Source organism: Anthonomus grandis, chromosome 8 (assembly GCF_022605725.1).
Source record: "Anthonomus grandis grandis chromosome 8, icAntGran1.3, whole genome shotgun sequence".
NCBI classification, from domain to species: domain Eukaryota; kingdom Metazoa; phylum Arthropoda; class Insecta; order Coleoptera; family Curculionidae; genus Anthonomus; species Anthonomus grandis.
The window spans coordinates 8718677-8743062 of record NC_065553.1 but is presented as its reverse complement, the minus strand read 5'-3'; the positions used below and the strand labels follow the sequence as shown (position 1 = coordinate 8743062).

Below are 24386 nucleotides of genomic sequence, written 5' to 3'. Positions count from 1 at the left end.
TTATTTAAAGTTTTTTTAGTAAATTTTTGGTATATTGATAAACAGTTTATGGTTAAGGTATATATATTAAACTGTAAAATATACGTACATAATATACTATTCTGTTTACAGAGTTACAAGGAAGAAGATTTCGGCATTAAAAAAAATTGACAACGGATTTACATATCTAGTTTTTAAACTCGCTTACTACACCTCAAATATTAGATGAAATTCTTTTTAAAAATCTTTTTAAGAAAGTTATAGGTGATAAAAAATCTCTAGTTTTTGTATTAATACTCTTCTCATATAGCCTTTATGTTGAAATATTATTTTTTAAGTCAATAAGTGTTAAAGAAATTTATTTTATATTATTTTTTATTCTTTATGATTCATGCTTGTAAAGATCAAATTTCTCGTCCTTGTAGGAAACAACATTCCTTTTAATTGATATAATTTAAAAACTTGTAGTTCAATCATTATAAAATATTTAACAAAATATCTTCAGCGTATCTGACCTCAAGAAACTAATAAATAACCTGATCTTTGCACGCTCGAACTAACCACAATACGGCAAATTAAAAGATGCACAACATTTTTACGGATCATCGACTCACTGATGCATAATAATTGGTACTCGAGGATTTCTTATGCTAAAACGGTTGCTCAAGCCTAAATTGTCGCAGATTTATGTTCACATGAAAGTTACAAGAGCAGAAAATATATCTTTGTTACCTATGTTTGAACGATGATTTACGTCTTGTGACATTTTGGTTTGTTTCTTTGCCTAATGGTCTGTTTTAATTATTGTCCTAATAATTTTTGTGTAAGCCTTTAATTAATTAGTATTAATCCTATTAAAATATTTTGTATGCTCTTATAATAACAATGTTATTGTTCTTGTAATGCGTGGTTGAAATTTATTTATTGTCATCCTCTAATGAGATTCACAAAGGATACACCCGGTATCCAAAGAATTCGTGGTGACACAATTATTGAAATTTGATTTTTTTTAAATTACCTATTCCTAAGCACGAGAGGGGTAACAGGGAGGGACTTTAATATAAAAGGCAATAATAGGCGTCAACGATCAAGCCAACAATCAGTTTCAATTTCTTATTGTTTAGGTACGGTAATTGCAAAATAATTTTGAATCAAAAAATGGCTTTTATACAAGTAAGTAACGGCTTTTTGGTTAAATGATTTAATTCAAGATAATACTAAATTTTAAAGATAAATTATGTACTTACTTGACTTCTAAACTTAAAATTAGGCTGATCAGCAATTGTCTATTATAAATGTACAAGAACATTTATTTAGTACCTAGATTTATGTCATACTCTTGTTTTGATTAAATAGGTAGAACTATGCCCTATTAAATTATGCATATAATTAATATATGAAGTATTATTTTAGTTTTTGGCTGTATCTATTTGTATCGTCTTCGCTTATGCATTTCCTGAAAGGTACGAAAGAGGTTTTGCTAACTCAGAGTACTACCAACCAAACCCGATTAGTCAAATCCCTATATTGCATATGGAAAATAAAAATAATGGAGATGGCGCTTACCAATTTGCTTACGAAACTGGAAACAAGATTGCTCAGCAGGAATCTGGTAAGCAAATTTTTCAAGGAAGTAAGAAATATTAATCATAGAAATATAGTAACCTTGACGTTTTACTTCCTTAAAAAGTTAATCATAAGGAATATATTTATGTACAATGTTTTTTAATACAATTTTACAAAGTAACTTTATGTTCTTACATTAATAAAGGATAACACAATTTAAACAGAAACCTAAAGTGTTCTAACGTCTCTATTTAGTCAATTCTTATAAGTTGTTTTAATTTGTGATAAAATTTTCCCACTATATGAAACTCTTGTGCATAACTGACAATTGGCACTGATGTTTCATACGCCTAAAGCGCCTTGCTAAACTATTAATAAATATTTGGGTCTTAAAATATCTGGTTTAATTGTTTCGTATTACATTACAGAACACTTTGCTTGATAACTTGGTTGACAACATTAAATTTTCAAAATATTATAGGAGATGGTCAAAAAGCAAAAGGTTCTTACGCATATGTAGCTCCAGATGGTCAACAAGTCTCTATGTCCTATGTGGCTGATGCTACTGGCTTTCACCCACATGGTTCCCATATGCCAGTAGCTCCACCAATGCCAGAACTCATCAAACGTGCTGTGGAACAAAACCTGGCTGACGAAGCTAGAGGAATTATTGATGATGGTCAATATCGCGAAACGCAAGCTCATTTGCCTGCACCTGCTTTACCGGTACAATACAGGGTTTAAGGTTATGTGATATATTTTGATGACTTTGTGGCCTTTAATGTTGTAGATATAATATGGGTGTATTAAGGATTATGTTTCTATTATATAGATATTTATATGTACTCTGATATAACAATTTCAACTAAATAAAATATTTTAAAAACGCTTCGTTTTCATTAAATTTCAAAATGTGTTATATTTCAAGACTTTTGGTCATATGCGAGTCCTAATATTATCAAATTTCTTACTTTGAAGTGAAAAATTGTAAGTGTATGTAGTCAGAACCAAGATTTACAATTTGACTTGTTGTTTTACAAATTCGTCACTAAGGAGAAAATTGATGAAAAACAAACTTTAAATAAAGCCAATAAAAGAAAATCGATAGCATGAGATAAATGGTTTATTATAAATAAAAAGGAATCGTGTCCATTTTAGTTATGCATTATTAAATAAAAATTCATTAACTTAAAACAAAAAATACCTATAAATTGACATCGAAATACGTTTAGTTAATACTAATCTACAAACTTGGACCAAATTTTCTTAAACTATATAATTAATTTGTTACTAAGAACTTTATAATCTGGGCTTTAAATTCTTTGATAATTTTAAGAAGAAAGTACCATATTAGTTTTATTAAAAGGTCCTATCTATCTAATATATTCAATATGTCATATAATATGTGCTTATAATAGCATTTGATCTAATATCCTAGTAATAACACGTTGACCATAAAGAACTCTTAAGGCTTTCAAGCTCCATCTTATAAAATAAACAGCTAAAACGTACTAAAATGTACTAAATAATTCTAAGCTAGGAATATTTTAAGAATGAGACATACCTGATTTAAGAGTCTTCAAAGTACTTACTTTGTAAGTACACCTTACAAAGTAACCAAACTTAACTTATGATTTAAAGTATATCTACAGTATACGAAGTAAATTATTTGACCTGTATGATGTTAGATCAGCTTCTTAAAGCCCTGAAAATTGCCTAATAGGAAAATTGGTCAAAAGAATGCCCTCAACTGCAATTTCTTCAAAAATACCCTCGACTCTTACGAAATATAACTTAATTCATAATTTGTCGTTACCGATAGCGGCTAAAAATTTGACTATTTAATTTTCTAGAGAAATTTGATAATCTTACTTTTATTGTTTTTGTTTATTTTGCTTTAATTTTTTATGTAAAATATATTAGAATATTTTAAAAAAAATTTGTATATAATTGTGTATAAATTATAGAATAATGAAATTAAAATTGTTGAATTGAATCCCGACTTATACTATCTGTAAAAATAATATTTTTTTTCTTAACAACTGTTTATAAATGAGCTGTGATTAAAATTTATTTACACTTATGGTATACATGGTCTTTATTTTTGGAATTTTAATAAAAATTAATTTTTTTTGTCAGTAAAGGTGTATAAAAACTGGCCCAGCTATAAGTGACACACGTATTCCATTTGAAGAAGTAACGCTTAGAAAAATATTTTCAAAAAGTGAAGAAAGAGTTCATACTTGCAGTAAGTAGTAGACTAAAGTACAATGAAAATCCTACAGTTTCCCTCTATTTGTTTAGTAAACATCATTCTGTTTTATAATTCTCGACATGTTTCGGACACGTGACGAGTCCATCATGAGATAAAAAATTTAGCATGGGTATAAGTTACACATACCAGTATTTGAGTCTATGTCAAAAGCCCTTTTTTTTATAATAGATAAATAAATAAATAAATAAGGATAAATAAATAAAAAAAGGACTTTTTAGGATGTTTGATTGTTGAGAGCAATATTTCAAATTCCATCTATCATTGACAACCTGTTGTTAACAATCATAACATAATCATTTTATATAATAATGATAGGCAAACTATATCGTGACTTGATTAAAGAGCGATAAACTTGTATTAAAGTGTTCTTACTTAAAAAAGTTCTTACTTGATGAAATTTATAAAGCAATTTATGAATCTTGTTTACTAATATATCGATATAAATATCCCATTTTAAATGATACTTAATACTCGAATTTATTTCTATAGCTGTATTACAATTTCTATTGCAGTTCTTAGTATCTGCATAAGAGTGAATATACAGGCTATCAATTTCAGGTTGACACGTAACATTAATAGAAAAAGTCATAAATTTAGTTTTGCCCTTATTTAGGGTAAGATAGTTTAAGCTAAGCCAATTTGAAATTTTCTTTAGAGCTTCCTGTGCCCTTAATTTTGTATTTTCCCAAGTACTGACATCAACGATAAACCACCACCATCTACAAATGCAACTGATAAATCTTTTTCAATGGGAATTTCCAACATTGCGTTAATGTGCAATTGAAACAGGATAACTCCTAAAATTGTACCCTGGGTAACACCTACAGATAACACACGCCTATCACCAAGTACTCCATTCACTCTTACCCTCTGAACCTTATGATCCAAGTAACTTGTAAGTAACTTACCTTGTTTTGCGTAACTTTGTTTTTGAACTGGGTTAGCAATTGTCTTTTTAAATACGTTAGGAAAAATTCTACTTGAGAACTTATTATATTATTAATATAACACATTGGTTTTACAATATCATTCGCTACCATATAAATGCATATTATTTAAATGTAGTTTTTAGTTCTAAACAACTTCGTTTTAAAACAATTTTCGACATTGTCAAAAGAAAAGGTATCTTACGCTTGAGCAAAATTGACATTTTTTGACAGATCTCGTATACGACTGATCAAATTTAATATTTGATTATTGCATTTTAGGTGCATATAAAGAGTAACTTTTTTTTCCTAGAGACTAATAATAGAAGAGTTTCCCATATGTTGCCTACTTAAGTAGACACGCTGTGTAAAATTATCGTAAAGATTAGAGAACTTTACTGATAAAACTAAAACCTCAAACAATTAACTCTTACTTTTAAACTTTGTTCATTTATCGAAAATATTTATTTTAAAAAAGTCTATAAATCAATTTATACCTTTACCATTAGCTGTTTCTTATTTATTCTATGCCAATTCTATATCATCAGACATGAAAATACTACTTTATGAAACTTTTATTGTTTTCAAGGCACCTTAATTAATCTTTTACACTCATTAAATAACAGGATATGGTTTTTCTGAACATAGTATACGCGTAGGATGATGCCTGTCATATAGTATTAAATATTTAATTATAAATTGTTTTCGAGGTAGCATCAAATTATTTATAAAAAAATAATGAAATATTATATAAGCACAATCACAATATAACTAACTTAATTGCCATTGCTCAAAACTTCTAAAAGTATTAATTCTTGCATATCACCATCCCCAGGCAGTATCTATATATAGGTAGATATATACTTGGGTTCCTATATTTTAATTTAATATTGTAATAAACTTTATAATAATATTGTTTAGACAGGTTGCCCAATTAGAGAATTGATTAAAACAAATAAATTAATACGCTTGGAGATATTTTATGTTTCTATCACACTATTATTTATTTTTTTAAGGGTGGATACTCTTAGATGTTTGAAAATATGTTTACAACAGCTTTTGTTAAATACTTCCTCTAATTTTCAGAATAGCTTATATTTTTAATTATATTAAGTTTTGTATAATGGTTTATAAGTATTTTCCCAATAGAATATAATTTTTTTTAATATTTCAGATAGTCCAGCCTTAATAAGAACCGTAAAATCGGCAAATCGCTCACACACGACGCGAAGTGTGCGAAATGCACTCATACATAAGAATTATCAGTTTTTTAATAAGCACACTTTAGGTGTTTGCGCAAGCCTTTCATACATAAAAGGCTTACGATACTTTCAGTTTCGATGATGATGCTACAATATTATTACATTTACATCAAAATTGCAAAAGTGCATTTAACTTTTTTACTTGGCCTGCAAAAATCTGAGCCGCTTCTATAGGTCAGATTTTATAGATTATGAGATTGTATCACTTAATGAAGTGATGCGCTTGATTGCTAAATTTGTTGGTATATTTTAAGCAAGTGAAAAAATCGAGTGGGTATTAAATTTTTTACAGTTGCCATTTAATAAAATTATAAAGTTAGTATAAAAAAAAAATTCTTTTTAGTACTACCAACTTTGATTTTGGCTTTTTAGAGTTTTTTTTAATTTAAGTGGACTTATTCTAGAATAGATTTCTTTCAAAAGATTATTTGTTTCAAGAGCAAGTAGCTAGAAAAAAGGCATGAATAAGTTAAATTTTAGAAAAACCAATTAGTCAAAACCACGCCAAAGTTATATTAGCGATATTAGTAATTTCCTCAAATGCATTTTTAACAAATCAAATGCATCTGTTGATAGAATCAATTCGCATATTGCTGCTAATAACAATATTACTCTGCACAGTGTGAATCTTTTGAAAAAAACATCATAAAACTATATATTTTCTATGTAGATTCTTATACATTACAAAATAGTTTTGTTTTAATCTTAATTGCTTAAATATTAAAGTTTTATTGAGTTTTAAGCTAATTGTTAATCAGTGTACGGTTTAACTCATAACAAGCTTAATAACAATTAATATCGATCAAAATATTGACAAAACTAGACAAAATAATTATGATGGATCATAATAATTAATGATTAGTTTTAGTGATGTGATTGAAGAAATAAATAATTAAAATACTATTTATGCCCACTCGCCTAATGTTTATGTAATCCCTTAATTCTTATTAGATTTGCTATATCATACCTGTTTTTATTATAATGATTATTTTTGCAAAAAAAAACATTAATTGCTTGTATTTTACATGTCATGCCTTTCATACAATATTTGGAATTATTAATATTTTTTGTCTTAGATTAGATTCTTTTGCGTATAATTGAATTCTTAGTCTTTTTATTATTGAGTGTTTCCGTAATTTTTTTTAACGCATTAATAATTATATTAATACAAAAGATAATGCAGGATGCTAAATTACATTAAATATTCTTTGTACTTTAGGAGCACATTTTTAGACCTCATAAAACGAAAGACAAAAATAATAAATAGTTGGTACAATTTAAAGGTCAAGTTATCAATTATCGTCTCTTTTATTGCTTTGCGTCAATTTTTATGTGTCCCAGGAGATCAGGTATTGTCTGAAATAGTATAATGTAGACGGATGATTATTGATCAATCAATTTATTAATTATCTTTTGTCCAGGTGCAGTAATGCAAATTTGCAATGACCTAGATATTATCTTTAGTTACTATGCGGCAATGTCAAGTTAGAATTTAATTTAATTTTAAAACTGTAAATGGAAATAACAAATTTGTAACCAAAATATTATTTTATGTATAAGAATGTATTTTTACTTTTCTGCTGAGCATGAATTTATATATACAGTCTTATTGATAAGTAAAATTATTAGAAACTTATTATTTGTAACCACTTTTATCATATGCACACACTAAAAGTAATTAAGTTATTTAAAAATTATTTACTTTTATTACGTTTATATACACTTTTATTATTGGCTTAAGATGATTGGTTATGCTTATAATTTTTTTTTGAATTTTAAAAATGAAATGAATATATCTATCTACGCATATTATTGTATTTAACGATATTTCCTTTTATGGATAATTTTTTCCAATTTTGAAGTCTCTTTTTAATTAATTGATTTAATAAAAAAAAACGAATTCTTTATCAAAGAACAATTTTTCAATTTTTTTTGCTAATAACTTTTGTAGTGGTTGCAGAATTAGGATGCATAAAATCTATGTGGATACCATGATTTTTTCTCTTTGGTTTTTATATATGAGCATACAAGAGAGATACACTATTGCACAGAAATTTATAATTTTTCAATTAAGAAAACTAATGAAACATAGCATACGTACAAAAAGCAACATAGGAAAAACGTGTAATTGCATAATTTAATCTCCGTTGATATTTAACTTTATTTATGTACCGGGTGTTCTTAAAAGGTCTTTACGAAAACTTACCACATAATCTTAGCCAATGAAACTAGCCAAAATCTAGATAAAAGTTAGCCAATTTCAGTAGACTTACCTTAGTACAAAGTTGCTTACTTTGGGTGCTAAAAATCTACATTGGACATCATGTTCTCTAAATTTACATCCACTGGATTATTTCTTATAGCAACATATTTAACGCGAAAAATGTATTCATTATGGTGATCAACTCTGGAGTTCTGCAAATAGTGTGTTTTAATTTCTTTACCACATAAATATTTGTTTTCTTAAAAATGCTGGATATAATTATTTTGATATATATTCATGAATTAATGATTTATTTTAAAGCCATACCCAATTATTATTATAATCCAAATTTTTTGGAGAAATAGAAAATTCCAGTCTTATAAAGAGGATTGTTTTTGCAGCAAATAAGTTAACTGATCTAAAATTTGTACTTAAACCCCTTTTTCCTATTTCATAGACATCAAAATCTAAAAGCAGAAATTATTTAAAAAAACTCAGATTATACGTTTATGGACTGATAATATTTATAATTAAGGCATGAGTTTTTTGCCCCATAAAACTACGTCATCGTACTAAATTTCGAGATAATATTCTGAGCACTTTTGGATTAATTGATCTTAAAATTATTATTTTGATGCATTTTAAAGCAACTTTGTATTAAGGTAACTTTTAGAATTGTACTGAAGAGTTTTTTGATATTTTAAAAATACATATTACAAATATGTATTTCAGTGTAAGCAATTGCCGTTTTTATACATTTATTTATTTTTCACATGGGAAATAGTAACACAATTGATTTTTTTTTAATAAATATAGTAAAGGCATTTCTTGAGATACCAATTTTACAACCCAATTTTTAATAAAATTGCAAGAGGAAAAGTTCATAAGGTATTTGTATTAAATATTTTCAAATGGAAAAAACATTTAGTGTTTTTCAAATTAAAATTATTTCTAAGAATATCTCTAACTCTGGAAATTATTTATTTCTCTACATTTTACATCCTATTTTTATTTTTAAATTTACCCTAATTTGATTATAAATATTAGGGTATTTCTAACATCCTAGTAGTTTTAATCAGTAGTGTAGGTTTAGAATCTGTAATAAAACTGATTTTGTTTCAAAATGTCGATGTGTCGGCCTTAATTTTGGTACAGAATTCAATCGATTTCAACACAAGTCGCCTCTATGTATATTTAAATGGTTTATTTATTTTAAATCTCTTAAAAGCATAGATGTAATGAGTGGCTTTATATGCTTTTTTTATCTACTTTACATAAACTATATTTTTAAGCAGAAATAGCCCTAAAGATGTTCTCACTAAAGGCCAAATATTGGCTTTGTTTCTAGAACAAAATTTCTTCTTTTTTTTAACTTTTTAATTATTTTGTAGATTTAGTTTTTTTACTAATAGTAAAACTTAATACCTTTTCAATTATTACAAAAAAAGCAAAAAAAGATAAGTAAATAAGTATATCTCTATTTGTCAATTTCTAGTAAAGTATCTTATTTATGAGAAAACATTTTTTTAATTGTTTATAGCACATTTACTATTTTAATTTAACTGGTATAAAAACTGTTCCTTTTCTTTAGGTAAGATTCTAATGAAACTTAAGTTTTTAATTTTTAATATTGCCTATGTTTCAGCCTATATTGAACCATCCAACACATTAAGTTCCACTTCTATTTAAAAACCAAAAACACTTTTTTTGTTCATGGTTCACTGAATTTTTATGTTTGTATATGTTATATTTATAGACATTCGGTTTTTATTTTTATCGTCCTGAGGATGGCCTAATATAGGCTGAACCGTCGGCAACATTAATATTTAATAACTTAAGTTTTACCTTTACCCTATATCCAAATAACTTAGCAAAAGCATAAAAAAAATTTTATTTACAAAAAACAACAATTTAAAGTAGCATGATTACTACTAAAACTTGTTGTAAAAAAGAAATTTGTGCATGAATTAAAATTAGTATTTAATGATTTTATAGAATTAATTTTATTTTTTTATTTTATGTTCCCACATACACAAATATAATGCATAACATAGATATACGAAATTTTAATAATATATTAATAAACATAGAACAAAATAGCTTTTGATTTTTAATTTCATATTTTGACATTCTAAAAATTATCGTGGCTTCGAATAATAAATTAAATCATATTTTGTAAACATTCTAAAGGAACCGCGTTATTTCTGTATTAATAAAAAGACAATAATTAATTAATTAGGATATAGAGATTTTTTCAGTCAAATATTTTGAAAAAATGCTTTAAATTATGAAATTGCAATATAATTTTTTTAAATCTGTCATCATGTATAACTACATATTCTTAGGATCGAATAAAATAGGTTTAGTTTTAAGTTAAAGATGATTTTTAAAAAAACATTTTTTTTATTAGGACAAAGTTTTTTCACAAAGAAAATTAATATAACTTTAACTTTACTTTTTATTTTTTAATGATAATTCATAGATAAATAAAAAATTAAATTATTTTTTTTATAAAATATCTTATCTACTTTCAATATTAGGGTTATTGATTTTATGATGTGCTTCTGATAATTAGGCTAAACATAATTTTATCATCTAATTTTTTAAAATTCTGTTTATGAGCTGAAAATTGACATAAAATAATCATATTTTATTTAATATAGCATAAAAAAATGTTTTTCACAAAAAATAATAATTTATCAAAGTATCATAGGTATTATTTTAAGAACAAGAAGGTGTCATATTTACTTTTAAAATTTGCTATTGTTATGTTTACTTAAAATTTAAAACTACTAAAAAAGTCGTAAAAAAAGAATTTGTGCTTAAATCAGCATTTAGTTTTAACAATTTTATAGAATTATTATTAAACATTTTAATAAAAGTTTACAAATAAATATTTAACGATATATTTAAATAAAATACTATCCAAATAAAAAAATTGTAAATTTTTCTTTTAAACATAAAATTTTCTGTTTTCTGTGAATCGTAATTATCTTATAAGTATAAAAAATACTTTTTCTTAAAAATATATAATAACAATAAATTGCTCATACAAATATTTGCGTATTAGCTATATAACAATAGACTAAAATAAATTAAATTTCTTTTATGATATAACCCAACATAAATCAAAAAATTTTATACTTCGTAAATTTCTAATAAGTTAGCATATCTTTGAAGGATAGTTTTATTCCTAGTTTTTAATCTTAATAGTGTAAAGTAACTGCTTTATTTCTATTTTGTTAAAAATGTTAAGACATATTGCTCCAAATTATAAAACCCTGTAATGTAATTTTTCTTTTTAATCTGTTTCTATGCATAACTCGAAATATTTTTAAAATCGAACAAACTAGTCTTTATTTTAAATTTAATGGCACTTAATCAGCAAATTTTAAGAAATAGTTTTTGATTAATGACCAAGGTTTTTTTAGAGAAAAAAAAATTATTAACTATAAATTATTAACTTCACTTTTATTCTTTTAAAGATATTTTATAAATAAAATAGATAATGTTTTTTTAAATAAAATATCATGTTTGAGTTCATTAAATTTCATATTTTACGATATTTATTTTTTTTTAATCTAAACGTAATATAATAATTTATTTATTATTAGAAAATAGAAATATACTACTTAAATTTTATAATTTATTAAAAATTCACTAATTTTTTAATTAGTGATATAACATAAAAATATTGTCCTTTTTTAAAGAAAAGAATGCACTGGATTTAAAAATAAATAAAATTGCTCAATAAATAAATATTATTTCATAACAAAGCAGATATTTAAAAATCATAAAATGTCAATTATAGATACAAATTAAAAAAAAAAAACTATTCGTTTAAGCACCAAAGGATTTAGAGAATACATGCTTATCAACATTATCCTATTATTTTTTGCAAAAACATTCGTCAAAATATTTGATTATTCTTAAGGATGCTTATTTTTTAATAATTTTCACAACAAATAAGTACTGTCGTTAAAGGGTAAATAAATAAAATGTAATATATTTGGTTATTTTTAGTATAAATTACCCTTTGTCCTGACTACCTGTATATATGCAAATATGACATATTTTTATTTAAAATAAAAAAAAATAAACAAATATATTAATCCCATAATTAATAATTTAAATAATCCTATAAAAACGCACAAATTCACAATCAACTAGTCCATCAAAAAAGCACTTAACTTATCAAAGGACAAGCCAGGTCACGTATGGTATCTTCTGCCAATGGGTTACATACCATAAACAGTCGAGATGACGAAAAATTGGAGAGGCATAATGAGGTCTAACTAAAAATAATTAGTGCACATAATATTATCCTTCGTACATCATAAATCGCCCGGGGCAAATATGATTGCGAATAAGTGCTTTTAAGCTAGATCACCAGAATAGATGAAGATTCATCACCTAAAGTGGGGGCGGCCATCTTGCCATAATATATATAGACAATAGTTTGCTGAAGATGCATCATCGTGCTCTCAGCTTGTGCATCTTCAGTGCACTTTAGCAAAAAAAAATATGAGACAAGTAAGTTTTTATTTGAGAAATAATATTTTTGAAAATAAATTGTAGTGTTTTAAAATATTAGTGAATAGATATTTTAGTACAAGTTTTGAGAAATTTTATGTATCTTTAGTGCAGGTGATGTCAAGGTCAAGTGTACCATTGGAGTTTAAGGAACATAATACTACCCTATATAATTAATTTAACTACCATTTAATTTTTATATAAGTTGTTTTGTTTTTTATAATGTTTTTTCAAATATTGCAAATATTTTGGCAAAAAGTAAATTATGTAAATTTTTAATTTAAAAAATTAAACTTATATAATATTATTTAAAATGCTTGGTTTTCTTATTTGGTCTTTAAGTATTGGGCCATTGACATTTTAACCTAAAAAAGATTACCTAGATTTGTGAATTTTTTGTAATCACATATTTGCATACATAAAAAACTTAAAAAAAACACTGAATTAAAGGTTTAAGCACTAAGTTTCATACTTTTCCACTTTTATTCTTTATTAGTTTTCCATGTATTGAAAAATGTGACTTGAGGACTTTAATTGAGCTTTAGACGTTGTGGACCAAGAAACTTTTTGTACAATAAACATATTTTTTTTTTTACTTAAAAATCTGATCCTTTATAAATTTAACTAATAACACTTATTTTTTAAAATAAAAAAGTGCAAGATAATAAACTTTATTATCTATATTTTAAAATAAATTAAAAAAAATATTATTTATATTTTAAAATGTAATTATTAGTCTTAAGTTATTTAAGTAAATAATTAATAGGCATTTTACCATTTCTGTACTATTTGTAAATAAAGAAATATAGCTTAGCCTTTTATGTTTTAACTTTTTAAAAGTATTAGATTAATGCTGAGTGAAAAGCTTTAACTTATTTCAATAATTTTTACTTCTTTTCTATATAAGAATTTGCCTATAGGTTTTGTTAAATATCTTGGTATTCTAATCAACTCATAACTTCATCTATGCTTATATTTATTAGAATAATTGTAATAAATTTACTAAAAAAATTTTATTACAAAGTCTATTTGATGGATATATATTTTAAAAAAAATTAAGCAAAAATATATTTTTAAATAATTTAAACTACAAAGGTAGAATTTTTTAACTTACTGATTTTAAGAAAAGTGTACATCGTAAATATTTTATTTTTAATTAATATCTCTTAAAAGTGGTGATTCATTTTTTAAGTTTAAGTTTTCAAAGTAAACCTAAAGAAATCATATATTTTTTTTATTCTCTAATGTTTAATAAAAATAAATATACTTCGAGATTAAAGATTGTAGGTTCAAAAAACGCATATTATAAATATATGCTTATGAAGTGGAATTCAAATCTTTTTTAAAATAAACATTTTATAAATAAATAAAAAACAGTTCTTTTATATTAAAATATAAAGTCTTTTATATTGGCTAGGAGATTTTTTGTATTGAGTTTTAATAGTATAGATATTTTAGGTAAAATATTTAAAGTGTTTTAAGATTTCTAAACATTTAAAGTTTTTGAAAAATGTAAAAAATCTGCTAAAACCATTTTTAAGAATATATTAGAAAAAAGTGAAAATACAATAAACAGTATTTACAAAATAATAATAAGTAAAAAAAACTAAAAATCATATTATAAAAATAATTAATTTGATAAAAAGGGTTACCGCGCACAAATGCACAGGATTTGTGTATTTTGTGTTATCGGCCACTATGGTCGCGCTGTAGTCCGTTTTGTCTTCGGGTTATATAGTATATAGTTGTAAAATTGATTGTGTATAATTTGTATATGTATATATTGGGCAAATAAAATAATTTGATTTAATTTGATTTGAAATACATTTTTAAAATGACATCTTATTTTATTACAATAATAATCATTATTTAGCTAATTCCTTATAATTTTATAACTAAACAATTGTCTACCATATATTTATATAGGCGCATGCCAACCTGCTTTATTTTCTATATAACTATTTGTATTTTCGCCTTTTGAAAAGTTTAATAAGCCTGAGCACAGATATAACTAGCTAACACAATTTTTTTTGGGTTAGCTAGTTATATCTGTGGCCTGAGTAAAGGCAAAGCATTTTGGAATATAGCATCAAAACTTAAGTTACCCTACATTCAAAATCAATCATACATTCCAAAAAATATTAATAATGCCTTTAAAATACAATTTTTTTTTCAGAAAGAGATAACAATGTTTCTTTTGTTTAACTTTGGTATCTGAAGTCTATATTTTAAATATAATCTTTATCTAAAATATCTCTCTTGGATATAGGTCAGTATTATATTGATTTTCAGGCGTCTTTCACATTAGTCTTACTTTTAAGTATATCTACTGCTTTAGGTTTTGTTATAGCGAAAGGATCCTACTTTATCATTAATTAGTAACTATTTTTCTTTAATTCTTAATTTTTCGGTTTTATATAATTTTTTGTGACAAATAAAATATTTGATTTAATTTGACTTGAATTTAGATGTTTCTAATAGGCTATCCTTGTTTTTACAAGTTTATTGGGTTAAAACTATATTTCTACTTAGATCTGAGGATGTCCGTGTAAGACGGCGAAACACGTGTCACTTTACTAAATTTATTTTAGGCGCCAAACTTATTATATAAACTTTTCTTTCTTATATAAGGTAATAATTTACTCATTTCTAGTTTTTAATCTCCTTGGCCGTCGTCGGCCTCTGCGCTTGCGCACGTCTCGACAATATTCAGTACCTTCCACCATCTCAACGACCAGCTGGAGGCATTAGGCCAGGAGCTGGAGGATTTGGCACTGGAGGTGCACCTGGTTTTGGAGGAGGAGCACCCGGATTTGGAGGAGGAGCCCCAGGATACAGTGGTGGAGCAGGTGCTCCCGGTTTCGGTGGAGGTGCTCCAGGATTTGGTGGAGGAGCGGGAGCTCCAGGTTTTGCTGGAGGTAGACCCGCCGGAGGTTTTGGTGGAGGTGCCCCTGGATTCGGAGGTGGTGCCGGAGGATACAGCGGAGGTGGTGGATTTGGAGCAGGTAAAATAAGATTTTTTTTCATCATAATCATCGATGTAAGATTCATAATTACATTATAACCTATAGAATTCAGTAACATATAAAAATTGATTTTTAACGATGGTTTAAATAATAGTTTTCACATTTCTTCTGAACTTTTAATAAATTACTTTAAAGGTGAGCTTTGCCTTAATATTACACTCGAAAATGTCTGAACTGTTATGTCATATTCGTACACAAGCAAATCGATATCTGATTAACAATATGTAATTTTTTGATATTTGCAGTAGTTTTTGCTAATGTCAATGATAATCCCATCGTTAAAATAATATATCTGTAATTTTTAACTTTGTTAATACCATATTAAATTTAGTATAATTCATTGGTCCTCAAGGGGCGATCACTTAAATAATAATAATAATAATTATATACGTCTTTGTTGATGGACATATGGACACCATACCTGTGGTGAACTTTAACTTAAAAGTTACTCATACACTTAACTGTAGCCTGCTACAGATGTGCAAAAGTTATCCCAAAATACGTCTAAGAAAAACATAAACTAGTTCTATATTTACTACAATCAGTTCAATTATTTATATATTAACAATAAGTCAATAAACTTAAATATATGAGTATACAATCCATACATATTAAAAAAAACTAAAGAATACATAAATATTATTTATATTTGCCTATTTAGAAAAAAATTTTTATATTTTAGTCATCTGAGAAAAAATTATAGGTACCAACCGCTATATATAAATGAAACACTCTGAAATAGTGCATGGTAGCAAATTTCGATGTTTCACATCACGATCATGTATTGTTCTACGGAAGACCAGGTATTCTTTTAAATAAACGGATTCAGAGATTTTAATTAGCTTCAATAAAAATGCAAATTTGTAGCATCCGATACGTTAATCATTGATCATACTTTCCCAAGTTAAAAATAAAACGATAGCATACATTTTGTACATATTGTAGCCTATTTTTCGATACCGTATCTAAACATGGATAAAAACTATGTTGACGTAATTATAAGATTATAAGACCAAGGATTCTGTAATTTTTTTTCTTATTTTAAGATATAGAATAGACCTATAGATATAGAGCAGAAAAAATTAAACTTTGAGATTTGCATCAACTTAAATAACTAAATTCCGTGTATATTTTAAGAAATGCAGCTCCTGACTAGCCATATTGAAGTAAGTGTTCTGCTCTAAGGTGGCTCTTTGTCGCTTCGAGCAAAACAATAAGATCTTTTGCATAATGCAAAATGTCTGCTAGATCAGAATTCAATAAATAGAGTGCAGTTACTGGTTCAGTAAGATTAAAATAATGAAGTAAGTGAGTGCCATCAGCGCAAGACTAAATGTGGGAAGATCTAGGAGTCTCAAAAATATCAAAGGTGTATAGAATTAATAAAACTGATTCTAGAATAGATCCATGGGAGCACCCGATATTATGGAAGCTGAATAAGACAACTTCTTATCATTGATACGCATTGTTTAAATTCTGTTTTTGATATAAGTCTCGAAAAAAATGTTAGCTACAGAGTAAACCCGTAAACAATGAAGCTTGACATAAAATGGGTCATGATATATAAGATCAAAGGCCTTAGAATGATTCAATGAAACCGAAAGGATAGTCAAAATTTTTGTCAAGAGCTATGATTATATTATCGGTTACATTTAGTAAAGCAGATGATGTGCTATAATTACTCCGAAAATCTGACTGGTGACTGGTGAATATGATATAAAGCAACTTGTTTCAAGAAATTTACTAGCCTGTTGGTAAATCATCTTCTCCAGTACTTTGGACAGAACAGGTAATAGACTGACTGGGCGCAAATCCGTCACTTTTACAGGATTTCCAGTTTTTGGTACCGGACAAATAATTCCAAATATCTGGCAAATAACCAATCTCCATGCAGCAATTAAATACATGTGTAAGATGAAAGAGAATAGCTGGAAATGATTGATGATTTTAGAAGTGGCTTGGATAAAAGAATTAAAAGTAAATAGTTTGGTCTTCAACTATTTACGATCTATATTAATACGTTTATAGAAGAAGTAGGCACTAATAATATTGTCAGTTACACTGCTGATACGGTTCTATTATTTAAGGGCAAATTTTGGGAAAATGTGTATGGAAAACCGGAGTCATGATATTTGTTAAAAATGAGTAAGATGCAAGTAAACTCATTAAAATTAAACATAGATAAATCAAGCTTTTTGTGATTTTCAATATATTTTCAATTTATACATGAATGGAATTTGTCAATGTCACGTGAATCAAAGTGAATCAAAAATAGCAATTTATCCCTGAGGTCTACTTTGATCGTCACCTTAGATGGGATTCACATATTCAAAATATTTTTACATAAGTTAGGAAAATATACCACACGTTTTAATAAATAAGAGATTGATTACTAGGAATAAATATTCAAACTATTTGTAAATCACTTATGAAGTAAATTCTTTCATACGGTTTAGTGGCGCCCAACTTATTCTACATAAATTTAATAAAACTAGAAATAACTCAAAAGAAAACATAAGCATTATACCAATCCTTGGGAAAATGCTCGAGTTGTTGGTATCAGATATGATCAATGACTTTGTTGCACCTAGGCACATATTGCCTACAGTTCATCTCGAAGGACATGCCTCACTTATCTTTTATTTTGTATTGCTAGACTACAACCAGGCATTTAATCATATCAATCATGGGATGCTGTTGGTTAAGGTGCATTATTTTGAGTTCTCTGCTTGTATCTGTAGGTGATTTTCTTAATCTCTTTGATTTAGGAAGCAGGTTGTGAAAGTGGATGGATTGCAATCAGATTGTTTATTGATTTTTCATAGAGTTCCACAGGGTTCCATTCTTAGTCCACTTCTCTTTATTATTTACACGTCAGATCTGCCATAATATTTCAAATTACTACTGAATGGAAGATATAAAATAAATAAAGCTAGCTCAGAGAGGGTTACTAGACAAACTTCAAAATGTTGTGCTGTCTTAGATAATATCTTTAAAAATTCAGAGAACATTATAATTATAATTCAACACGTATATATCCTTTTCAGAAATTTTAGATATAATAGAATATAATATGTCATTTATCGGGATTTTAAAATGAAGAATAGATATTTGGTAAATGAGGTATAACATAAATCTAAATATATTTTGTCACAGTCGGCTAATTCATGTATAGACATCTGCTAGCGGTTTAAGAATAGCAATATTTAATGTAAAATTTTAATTTTGATTTTGACAAATAAATTATTTTGAATTTGAATAATTCCGTTAGAAAAATATCGGAAAAGTGATATCTATAGCTAGAACAAAATATATAATACACACATTTTAAAAGACACTCATGATCAGTTAAGATATTTCTTATCTATACCCTATCAAAGCAATAATAATAATAATAATAATAATAATAATAATAATAATAATAATAATAATAATAATAATAATAATAATAATAACGTAATTTATCTGTTAGGATTTATCCTGCATATAAGGTCTTTTCATAAATTAAAAAAAAGCAAAAAAAACAACAATGAGAAAAAAGATGATAGAAAGATACGGTACATTTTATTGTGAGTCTTTCTTAGAATTCATAATATCATATCAATGTGCGATCCATAGTAATCTCACGGTGTCTCTCTTACATGTATTAGATTTATTAGATAGGCACTTATTAACACTTACATATGCAGGATTAAAATTGTATAATCATTATAAGAGTTACACGTAATTATCAGAAGTAGCACTAGAATTCAAAATTGAATATTTGCTTTTTATGTATATGCCTTATCTTGCACTTCATAAATATTGTTTAGGTATATATAGTAGCCTGATATAAGAGGTAATAAAATAAATGTTTTGAATATTTTTGCAACAAGTCTTCTCCTCTAATATGACTATCCTTAAAGTGATTTTTTTCCTAAGTAATTTTTCCTAGAAAACTAGACAATATTTCTTTACTTATTTTAGACTTCTCATCAGTTATCTATTTTGCTTGCCAATTTCATATTTACAAATTTTGCACTAAAATATCTTTGATATGATCATTTCCTAATTTTATGTTTTGATATTTTAAATAGCTCATTTCTGATTAGGTACACAATACTGATTCGTTTAAGAATGTTGTTATTAGAATACTTCTTTTAGGACTGGCAAATGTAATCAAAGTAACTATTAGTATTTCTTCGATTGCTTATAGTAGCATCCTGTTTTATAAAAGGAAAAAAGAGAATGATCTTTTTGGAAGTCTAACTAATGTATTATCCTTTCGCATTCTATATAGTTAAAAATAATTTGATGTTATTTTGTTATCAAAGTCTATACCAATACCACAGATTTACTATAAAACAATGTATGGTAACATAAATGCTCATTACCTAGGATTTTAATTTAGTTAAGAAAATCAAAAAAAAATATTGTAAAACAAGAATATCTATCTATACTATGCTATTATTCTATATTTTGCAATATTTGTTTACGTTCAATGTAATTTAGGTGGTGGTGGTGGTAGACCAGGCGCTGGTTCCGAAATCCCTATCATACGCTACGAGAATGTTAATAATGGAGATGGTACCTATCAATATTTGTACGAAACAGGAAATGGAATTAACGCTCAAGAACAAGGAGATGCCAGGGGAGATGGTACTCAAGCCCAAGGTATGACAGTTAAATGACTTCAAAAAATACATGCTAAAACAATTCAATTTAAGGTTCATTCTCCTACACTGCCCCTGATGGTCAACAGATCAATCTTCAATATACTGCCGATCAAAATGGATTTAATCCACAAGGTGCCCATATCCCTACCCCACCACCAATTCCACCAGAAATCTTGAGATCTATTGAACAAAATTTGGCTGACGAAGCTAGAGGTATGCCACATTTAAGAAAAATAAACAATTTTCATATAAATTCATATTGAATTTTTTCTTTAAATGAACTTAAATTTAATAAGTTTATAAGAATTTGCAGATTTTAAATTAATTTGGTTAAATAATATTATTCCCTTAGGAGTCGTAGATGATGGTGCCTACAGACCAGGACCGGAAGAAGGTAGAGGAGGCGCTAGAGGATACAGCGGCGGAGAAGGTGGATACAGTGGCGGAACTGGAGGCTATACCGGAGGTACTGGAGGTTATACCGGAGGTACTGGAGGGTACAGAGGAGGTGTAGGAGGTAATTACTATTTTAAGAATTCACTATACAATACAAATTTTGTGCCATAATTAACATGTTGATCGATTTGTAGTCCTTCTTCACTTTTTTAGTTATCCTTGAATTATCTGAAATTTTGTTCAATTTAATTACTTACCAAAAATGTTGCTCACTTAGCTTATATTATCTTAACTATTTTTCATTTTTTTTAACTTTAGGTAGAGGAACTGGCTTCGGGGGTGGCGCACCCTCAACTTCCTATGGTACACCAGGTACCAATGCCTACAGACCTGGAGGTACTGGAGGATTTAGACCCCAGGGAGGTATCGGAGGTATCGGATCCGGACAATCAGCTGGAGGTGACGGATATAAATATTAAATAATGCGAATAAGGAAAACAGTTTGATTGAAATATTTTGCAAATTATTTGAGGAAGTCTGATATGTTATATTGCACTTTCACTACTATTTGTTTATAATTTTTTGCACTTACTATCAATTTTCTATTTTACTATGATTTTTTTAAACTTTTGTTATTAATAATTACATATCAGTTTTTCTCAAGATAATATTACGGAACTCGCCAGTAGTATTTAATATTAGCAACAAAAAAATATTAGTATTAATTTGCCATAAATATAAGTTACCATATGTGCCGTTTATTGCACAAATCCGCTACTGTACCAATAGTATTATTACTTTATAAATGTACCTAAGCTGTGTTCTTTCTTATCTTTGTATATAGTTGGTAAACGTGTGTATGATATTTTTTTATTTTATGTGACAATAAAGCTTAAAGCTATTTTTCAATAATGAAATAGTTTTTTTTCATTAATATGCCTTGACTGTACAGATATATGAACGTTTTTTTGTAACTTAATATGTATTTCTAAATAACTTATTTTGTTCACATAGATAACAAAACTGTATAGTATAATGATTTCAAGTACAAGCATAACTGATGTTTCTGAAAGAGTAAAAAAGTGAAAACCAAAGAAATCAGACGGTTCTAATGAAATTCAATCACATATACGGTGTCCGCTAATTATTAATACATGGAAACAAAATTTATGCAAAAAATTTACGATATAACTATGCTTACTTGTATTTAGGATAAAGTTTAAAAATTATATTTGTGTTTTTATGATAACTTCAAAAAAGAAAAATAATATAATTAAGGGATTTTTAGAGGTCTCTTATCATTATAAACATAGCTATCTACAATTTCTGTTTAAATTACAATTAAAAAAAATGGTTATATGGCCTAAAATTCGCAAACATGAAATATATTTAAAATTCTACGACCCTACATCTTATCAACGTTTAGATGTAGGTGAGTATAATTAAATAGTAATACTTTTGCATGAGAAGGCTGTAATTTCTAGGTTTCTTAATGGTTAAAAAAATTGGTTGAGGTTCCCATATTTAAAAGTAGGAAAAATTAAAATGTTGAAGATAAGACAAGAGTGATCCAATATGACTATTTCTAATGTTCTAATATCCACATTTACCTAACAATAGTCAATGGGTAAGAATGATTATGTTGATGTTGTATACGCTCATGAAGTAAATAAACTAATTAGGTATTTAATAAATAAATTAGACTATTTATTATTTATTATTCATATAATAGATTTATTAGAGTACCGTAGTATCATTGAGACAATATTTCTGTTGTAAGCAGATTATTTTAAATTATTTTAGGGACTTTATGCTTGGCCAATTTTGTGAATACGCAAAAAAGCTACAAGTGAAAGTCCTTCAAAAGTTTTGATTAATGATGTTAATAAAATTCATGATAACTAACATAAACTATATATCTGAGAAAAAACTAGATGTTAAAAAATTAAAGATTTGTGTATGATGGGTCAGTGTAACAACAATTTTCAAATTCCTAGATTGCGTGATCAGAAATAGTAAAAATTATTATATTCCAATAATTAGCTCTATAATTCTTGAAGAGATCGCTCGTTATTAGAACATGCAATATTAGTATTATTACCAAGAACACAAATTTGGTCTCATATGAAGCCATGATGATTGCCAGTAATATTATTCACACATTTATAGTAATAATTTTATAACTAGAGAAAGATATTCTTGTGACAATATCTTATAATTAAAACATTTTAATGTAGATATATTTTATTCTGTATTGCTTAAAACATAATTTTAATTTTTTATTAGATACTTATTATTATGCTATTTTTTATATTTTGGATATTATTTGAAATAATTGCAAAAATTATTATTAATAGAGTGATAAAATATCGAAACAAAATAATTTTTTTAATAGTCGCATAAATAATCCATAGTAATAAATAAATTCTCGAGCCTTATTTAGAAATTAACATTATCTTAAATATAAAGGAACATCTTGTTAACGATTATAAAAAGTTATATATTTTATTGGGTTTAAGCACCTCTCTATTAATTAAATTTAAATACTATTTTATAAGCATAAGCAAAAAGAAAAATTTGGTTTTAATATATTTTTAGCTTGACAACAGTAAATTTATCGGTAAAATAAATTAGATATTAATCACATTTACAAATAACTAATAGCAACTGAATTCTGAGCCTTATATAAATTTTATTTATGTTTTATTTTAAATTTGCTTTAAGTTTCTGTCGTCTTGATTATTCTAGATATTGCCTACTTTGATTTTTTTTCAATATTTATGACATTAGAACTACTATTTACTTAGATCATGTTCTAAACTAAAAGAGATTAAGTATATTAAATATAGTAACATATGATCCGATTATTATAATTTTGTCAATGTGTTGATACATTTTTAAGAAAATTACAAAAATAGTTTTATTTATAATATACTCAAAAATATACATAATTCTTTAGTAATATGACTGTTTACTTATACATTCCTTAAAAGAAGTTATACTTACAATATACAGGGTGTCATTGAAATGGTGTAAAAAAATTCGGGGGGTGATAGTACTCCTAAAAATTTTAAAAAAAGTTCCTATAACTATAGAGTGGAAAATGCATATTAAGGGAGTTAGGGGCACTGAAAGGGTAAATTTAAAAACGGTTTTTTGAAATTGTAGGCTTAAAAAACGAGATAAAATTTCGAAAAAAAATCCTCTGCCATAAATTTTGACCCAAAATCAAATGGTGATACTGAAAAATAATTTGGAAAATCGGAAAGGGTAGTTTTTGCAAGGGTAGAGGGTTAATTCGTGAGTAACTTTTTTTAGGTTATTTTCTTCGCAACGTGGGTTCATTTTTTAAAAACTACATACTTTTTCCTACAAAAAAGGTACTCTTGTTGGACATCGCCCAGAACGATGGTTTTCGAGAAAATTGAAGGCAAAAAGTTTGCTCTGATAGGCTGCTAACTGGTTAAACAACATAAACTTATGAAAGTTTTGGGGTTTCAAAAGTAAACAAGTAGTTATTAAATAATTAATTGAAAAATCTAAATTTCATGATTTTTAAAACATC

General features: G+C 26.5%; 2 protein-coding genes across 2 annotated transcripts; both read left to right on the top strand.

Annotated features, from left to right (window-relative positions):
* The first annotated feature begins 1000 nt into the window (after window positions 1-1000).
* LOC126739704 (pupal cuticle protein 20-like) lies at window positions 1001-2433 on the top strand. The gene is made up of 3 exons (XM_050445498.1): window positions 1001-1152; window positions 1393-1591; window positions 2027-2433. Exons 1-3 carry the CDS (start codon window positions 1138-1140, stop codon window positions 2287-2289), a joined length of 477 nt encoding a protein of 158 aa, XP_050301455.1. The 5' UTR covers window positions 1001-1137; the 3' UTR covers window positions 2290-2433.
* A 10167-nt stretch (window positions 2434-12600) lies between these two features.
* On the top strand, window positions 12601-22101 carry LOC126739710 (pupal cuticle protein 36a-like). The gene is made up of 6 exons (XM_050445505.1): window positions 12601-12744; window positions 15398-15749; window positions 20262-20423; window positions 20477-20638; window positions 20778-20942; window positions 21140-22101. The coding sequence occupies exons 1-6, from the start codon at window positions 12736-12738 to the stop codon at window positions 21298-21300; spliced, it is 1011 nt and encodes a 336-aa protein (XP_050301462.1). The 5' UTR covers window positions 12601-12735; the 3' UTR covers window positions 21301-22101.
* The last annotated feature ends 2285 nt before the right edge of the window (window positions 22102-24386 follow it).